Raw genomic sequence first — 7,036 nt, 5'->3', positions numbered from 1 at the left:
TGGCAAATCGGATGCCTTCCAAAAATTCGGTATTTCTTGTGGCAAGCAATCACTAGTTGTGTAGCAACAACATCTAATCTTCAGAAACGTGGGATAAACTGTGATATTGAGTGTGCGCTTTGTGGCTATACGGAAGAGACAATCAATCATGTCCTGTTTGAGTGCCCTTCAGCGAAACAGGTTTGGGCTTTATCTTCATTTCTGACAGCTCAGGGGTGTTTTTCGTTGGAGTCTATCTATGTAAACAACAGATTCTCTGTTGGCCTCATCTGGCTAAATTAAGTTTTTTCTTGTGAGTAAGTATGTATATGGCTTTATCAATTCTTAGTCTGTTCCGTCACTTTTTAAGTGGTTGTCATCACTTGGAGCTCAATATGAAACTTCTTTTAAGGTTTAGTGGAGTGGAGCTTAACAGTCAAATCGTGGTCCACTAAGTATTCCACGTCAGCAATAGCTTCTACGGTAAGCTTAATATTAATTTAATTCCCGTATAACGTGACGAGATTTTTTCGTCGTTACTTTACTTAATTGCTCATTAATTTGGCATTATTTCACCCTTTTTGTCCCCCGACTCTAATTTCAAAAATTATAAACTCTCCTAAATTATAATAACTTTGTACATTTACATTCGAAATCTGCATATAATTGAAAAATTGTATTTTAATTTTGGGGGCTTTTATGTAGTTTTGGGGGTTATTCGCAAATCACATAAAAGCTAAGACCCCGATATGTTAATTGTCCAAAACCCACGAAAGCGTTCTAGTTTTCCCTCTCAAAAAGCTCCCACCTTTAGGGCTCCTCAATCAATCATTTAGAAATCCCTAATTCAATCGTCTAATTAGGTTTTCAATTCCAATTCCCATCCAAAAATCTCCTCTTTCACCTTCTCAATTTCTTGGATCAAACCCATTTTTCTCCACAGTGCGAAATCGAGGTTAATTGGGTCGGGGGAGGGTAAAAACACGATGGCGGTGAACCTGACGGCGGAAGCGATAGCGAAGATGTTGAATGGAGAAGTGACAAGTGAGACTGATATGACGCCAGTGCTGCAAGTTACAGAGTTGAAGATGATTCAGACCAAGCTTAATCAGAATCATGAATCAAGCAATCGATACAAGATTACTTTATCCGATGGGATCCTCTGGCAACAAGGCATGCTTAATACTTCATTGAACAGTCTCGTTATACAAGGCAGTATTCAATTTGGTTCGATTGTGAAACTCACTCGTTTCGTCTGTAATCAAGTCCAGTCTCGAAGGTACTGTTTAATACTGCAATCTCTTCTCAGATTCATCATTGTTAAAAACGAAAAAAATTAAAAAAGTGTTTTTTTTTTAAATGTTGTGTTCATGACAGGATCGTTGTTGTTGCGGATGTGGAGATTCTTGTGGAGAAATGCGATATTATTGGCCCTCGTGTACAATCTGGGAAGCCTAATGAACCTGGCCAAAGCTCAGTGTTTGATCAACAACGTGGTGGATTGGGATCTGTAAACACACAACAAAGCAATGGTGGTGGCTTTGAGCAGCAACAAGCTAGAAGGACTGATTTGAATGGTGGGAGATATGGTGCATCTGCTAATTCACCTCAACCTCAAGTTGTTCATAACAATCCTGACGCTGTGAGATATGGTGTATCTGCTAATTTACCTCAGCCTCAAGTTGTTCATAATAGTTCTGACGCTGGGAGATATGGTTTACCGGCTAATTCACCTCAGCCTCATCAAGTTGGTCATAACAGTTCTGACGCCGGGAAATATGGTGCTAATTTAGCTCAGCCTCAAGTTGGTCATAACAGTTCTGACGCTGGGAGATATGGTCTACCGGCTAGTTCACCTCAGCCTCAAGTTGGTCATAACAGTTCTGACGCTGGGAGATATGGTCTACCGGCTAGTTCACCTCAGCCTCAAGTTGGTCAAAGATATGGTACTGGTTCTGGTTATCCAGAAACATCACCTTCCAGTAGGCCATATGGGAGCTCAAATGCAGGTTATGGGGGCTCTAGGTTAGAGCAACCTCGGGCACCTGCAACAACCGCTTATTCCCGACCAGTTCAATCGAGTTACCAGCCACAGCCACCACCGATGTATGTTAACAGGGGACCTGTGGCTAGGAACGAAGCTCCCCCGAGGATAACTCCGATTGCTGCTCTTAATCCTTACCAGGGTCGGTGGACCATCAAGGTCAGGGTATCGTGTAAGGGAGCACTGAGGCGTTTTAGTAATCCGCGTGGAGAAGGGAAATTGTTCAATTTTGATCTCCTTGACTCTGGTGGTGGGGAAATACGGGTGACTTGTTTCAATGATGTGGTTGATCAGTTCTTTGACCAGATTGTAGTTGGTAATGTGTATCTGATTTCAAGGGGGAGTTTGAAACCTGCTCAGAAGAACTTCAATCATCTTCAAAATGATTATGAAATACATTTAGACTCTGTATCAACGATACAGCAATGCTATGAAGATGATCCTACCATTCCACGCCATCAGTTCCATTTTCGTAACGTTGGCGATATTGAAAACATGGAGAGCAACAGCATAACTGATCTTATTGGTATCGTTTCGTCTATCAATCCGGCAGTATCCATTATGCGGAAAAACCAAACTGAGGTACTTAAAAGGGCACTTCAGTTAAAGGATATGTCAGGCAGAAGTGTCGAGTTTACCATGTGGGGTGATTTCTGCAATGCGGAAGGACAGAAATTACAAATGCTTTGTGATTCTGGGGCATCCCCGGTTCTTGCTGTGAAGGCAGGCAGGATCAGTGAATTCAACGGGAAGCAAGTGAGCACCATTGGATCAAGTCAGTTGTTCATAGAGCCAGATTTCCCTGAAGCCAGAGAATTAAGAGAATGGTATGAGAGAGAAGGAAGAAACGTTCATTTTACCTCCATATCAAGAGAGTTTACTGGTGCTGGCAGACAAGAACTTCGCAAGGTAATTACTCAGATCAAGGACGACAAGCTAGGGACCTCAGAGAAGCCAGACTGGATCACAGTCTGTGCCACCATTTCATTCATGAAGGTTGAAAATTTCTGCTACACGGCTTGTCCTATCATGAATGGAGATCGTCCGTGCAGCAAAAAAGTCACAAATAATGGAGATGGGACATGGCGTTGTGAGAAGTGTGACAAATCTGTGGAAGAATGTGACTACAGGTATATATTGCAGATCCAGTTACAGGACCATACTGGTCTAACCTGGGCCACAGCATTCCAGGAAGCTGGTGAGGAGATAATGGGAATATCTGCGAAAGATTTGTATTATATCAAGTATGAACATCAGGAGGAGGAGAAATTCGAAGATATCATCCGCAGTTTTACTTTCTCCAAGTACATTTTTAAGCTGAAGATTAAAGAAGAAACTTATAGCGACGAGCAACGGGTTAAAGCAACTGTTGTGAAAGCTGAAAAGATTAACTATTCTTCAGATACCAGGTTCATGCTAGAGGCAATGGATAAACTCAGGACAGGAGATGCAAATTCTCTTCCTGTAAAGCTAGAGAGTTCCAACTACAGGTCTGATGCATTGAACTCCGGTATTGGAACCTCGGGAACTAGAGAGACCGCATCAGTGGACGCACGCAGAGATTTTGGATTACCTGCAGCAAACCAAGTGGGTCAATATGGAAATCAGTATGCAGGGCCTATCAACGGTATTACTAGCTGTAACGCTTGTGGTAGCAATGGTCATGTTTCTGCAAACTGCCCAAGCCTTATGAGCGAGCCACAAGGACAATACACACAAGGAAGATACACAGGAGGTGGCACGCCAAGGCAACATGTTGGCGGCTACTGAAAACCTCTAGTGACTATTTCACATCATGGTCATCATCATCGGGATACAAAGGTACTAAGGTCAGAGGCTGTTTTGACCGTTTAAGTGTACTCATCTACATTGGATGTTTGAGTTCCGTTTTTGTGGGTCTTAGTCTATTTTTTCTCTGTTTGCCAATTGAACTCTGAAGATGTTGGTGCTAATGGTTCTTTTGTGTTTTTGTTTTCTTTGTATAAATCTCATTAATATTTTAGATATGGTAACGTTTCTGTGCTCAATATCAGATTCAAATAAAGTCGGTAAGTTTTTAAAAGAGAGGCAACAGAGGGAATTATTAACCTTTTATTTAGACCCATATAAAGGGATAAAACGACACAATTGTTTTGGTTTACACAATTCACTGAATTACAAAAAGTACCTTCCCCCACATAAATATCCAACCCTCGCGTAGTAGTCTGTAGTTTTTAAAATCAATAACCCCAATCTCTCAATAACAGAGTCCAGTTGATTTAGCAGATTCTCCAACATTTACATTGTAATAAACCCCTTTCACTCCCTCTCCTGTACCACAATGTCCCCCAGAAAAGCCTGAGTCGCTAGGGCTCTGATTGTACCCAGGAACCGTAGTAACAGAAGCCGTTTCAGCAACTGTTTTCACAGCTGCCGCTTTGAGACGGTATCGTTCAGCTCTTGACCCAATCACCTGTCCCAAAATCGAAGCTCCAATGGTCAAAGCCATAGCTGCTTTTGGCATCAGCACAGATTTCCTGAGCATTGCTATAAAAGGCACAGCAGCATGGACCGCCAAAAACCATGAAGGGGAAAACTTCTTTGTGTGTTCTCTCCATACACCAAGAGGCACATTTGCAGCCATTCCCATGAGAGCAATTGCAAGTACCTTTTCAGGTAAAGGCTGAGGGCGAAGACTTTTAACCAAAGCAGTCTTTGAAAGTGCAGCTCTTGCAGCTACTATAGGAGCTGGACATCTATATTTCATACCAGATGGTGGCTTTAATGCTTTAGCTACAAGAGGCATGACTTTGCTTGCAGCTCTAAAAGATTTTGCGATAGGACAATTCCCAGTTTTTAACCAATCGTCTCCAACTGCCTCATGTTTCGACGAGTCCCCAGACTACAAAAAGCAAGCAAGCATAAACATATCAGAAACAGTTAAATCCTTGTAAATTCCAAAGTCTGTTGTACAAATCTATAAAAATCTACCTGTTGGTTATTGGAAGGTTTAGGTTTCTTCTGTTGTTTCTTCCATTTCTCAGAGAAAGGACCAAAGCCAAAAGGCCCTCCAGGACCAAAAGCTGATAGGCTTATAGTAGCTACCTTTCCCGCAAGTGGATTGAATTGCAGAGGAGCATGACGAGCCTCTTGTTCGTCATCATCCCCGAAACTCGAATGCCCAGAAAGCGGCACAAGACCATCTTTTCCATGGAAGAGCTTGAACGCTGAAACAAAACCAGGACCATCTTCAAAAATCGGACCTTTACTACCTCCTTGCACCTGCTGTCAAAGGAAACATAAAAAACTTCATCACCAGCGAACCAAAGAGCAATAAAAATTTCATTATTACGAAAGGTAAGAAATTTTTTAATTTACCGGAAATGGAAAACTCAAGGAGGAGAAGGACAAATTGGTAGGCTTGTTGATGTTTCTGAGGAAAGGGCATTTCTGGATCATGCTTTCAGCAACAAAGGGACATTGTGATGATGGTTCTTGATCCATAGCTTGAGCAAATATAAGCCTGAGAAATTGAAATTGGAACAGAAAAAAAAAAATATTAATGATCAATCGAAAAAAAATCTCTAAAATTGATCCAAGAACAAACAAATCCAACAAAACTCGAAATCAGCACCCAAATCACACCTAAAACTAGCTCTGAGTTCAAATTTTCGGGTAACTTCAGATTTGGGGAAAATAAAAAAAAAAATCCCAGAAACCAAAAATTACCCTACAAAATAAATCCACTATGAATCAAATACCACCATGGAACCCTAAATTCGAATGAAAAATAACAATTCTAAAAATCTCTCGATCTATTTTGTTACAGATTGAAAAAACAAAACAAAAGTGAATCATGTGAAGCATATAGAGAAGAGATTTGTTTCGAATAGAGGAAAAAAAATTACGAACGATTCGAAAAGAAACAAAAAAAAAAGAAAGATCGAAGAGAGAATCAATCACCTGAGAAGTTTCGCCGGAAAATGAATTTGCAGAGTAAGCTTTAGATTTTTTTTGTTTTTGGGATGAAAACGTGTGGTGAGCACAGACGTGTGTTTACCGAGAGTTACCGGTTGGATCGGTAAACCGTGAAACTGTTCCTATGAAAGAACCGGTGATTGCCGGTTTAGTTGACTTTGTAGTCTGTAGTGGATGTAGCACGTGGTTGTATTCGGTGGTGGAGAAACCAAACCACGAAGACTATTTTGGTTGCTGGAGATTGATCTCTTGCCGTTTATCGTTACGAATGATATGATCCAACAATCGAGGTTTAATGGGGTAGCTTGAGTTGTTGGTTGTTGATTTGACGTAGACTTGTGGTATTTAAAATTTGTTTCAACTGTTATTAAAAAAGACAAGTAGAAATTTATCATTTATGTGTTATATACTAGTGTTTTGTAATCCAATTCCATCTATGATTGGGACCAAACAAACAATAGTAATTTAATTATATGGATTTGTTGACAAAAACTCTAAATTATATCAATTTTGTTATAGATAGAGAAAAGAGAAGAAATATATTAATATATTATTGCAAAGAATGAAACTTTTATATAGGATTAGAAAAAAAGCGTTTTGATTGATGAAAAGTAAACTTAGTTTACAAGTAATTCTACAAACTTTTAGAGTATGAGTTTTATAATAGGCATCCATCTATTATTAATAACCTTCTACTTTAAATAAATTTTTGGATTTAGTGAACAATTATCGTTCATCCCTCTTAATTAACCAATCAAAATACAACAATATGTTATATTATATTATATTTTAAAAAATAAATTAAAATTAAAATAAAAAGATAAAACAAATGATGTAGATCTTATATTAAAGAAATTATGTCGGTTTGAGTTTATAAAAAAAGATTAAGATTTATCTTTTTAATGTATACTAAATAAGAGTAGGAGTTATAAACTCCTAAAGTTGTCCACATAAGATTTTAAACATCTAACAGGAGTTTGACATGTCATTAATTAACAATTTTTAAAATTTTCCAGAATTTTGTATGTTAAGAATTATTTTAAACAACCAATCGAA

The 7,036-nt window shown here is 39.1% G+C and overlaps 2 protein-coding genes across 3 annotated transcripts; one reads left to right on the top strand and one right to left on the bottom strand.

Moving 5' to 3' along the window:
• Positions 1–616: 616 nt before the first annotated feature.
• On the top strand, positions 617–4,085 carry LOC104724872 (replication protein A 70 kDa DNA-binding subunit C-like). The gene is made up of 2 exons (XM_010443431.3): positions 617–1,258; positions 1,357–4,085. Exons 1-2 carry the CDS (start codon positions 966–968, stop codon positions 3,791–3,793), a joined length of 2,730 nt encoding a protein of 909 aa, XP_010441733.2. The 5' UTR covers positions 617–965; the 3' UTR covers positions 3,794–4,085.
• Positions 4,086–4,095: 10 nt separating this feature from the next.
• Positions 4,096–6,610, bottom strand: LOC104724871 (uncharacterized). Of its 2 annotated transcripts, none has more exons than XM_087476668.1 (4): positions 5,966–6,610; positions 5,381–5,525; positions 4,994–5,287; positions 4,096–4,904 (listed from the first exon to the last, which is right to left on the bottom strand). In XM_087476668.1, the coding sequence occupies exons 2-4, from the start codon at positions 5,504–5,506 to the stop codon at positions 4,260–4,262; spliced, it is 1,065 nt and encodes a 354-aa protein (XP_087332794.1). In that variant the 5' UTR covers positions 5,507–5,525; positions 5,966–6,610; the 3' UTR covers positions 4,096–4,259. The 2 variants fall into 2 exon arrangements, with proteins under 2 accessions (XP_087332794.1, XP_087332795.1); XM_087476669.1 differs by having other exon boundaries at positions 4,994–5,284; positions 5,966–6,358.
• Between the last annotated feature and the right edge of the window lie 426 nt (positions 6,611–7,036).

Source organism: Camelina sativa, chromosome 11, assembly GCF_030686135.1.
Source record: "Camelina sativa cultivar CO46 ecotype springtype chromosome 11, ASM3068613v1".
Classification (NCBI taxonomy): Eukaryota; Viridiplantae; Streptophyta; class Magnoliopsida; order Brassicales; family Brassicaceae; genus Camelina; species Camelina sativa.
This window is presented reverse-complemented; position numbering and strand designations above follow the sequence as displayed.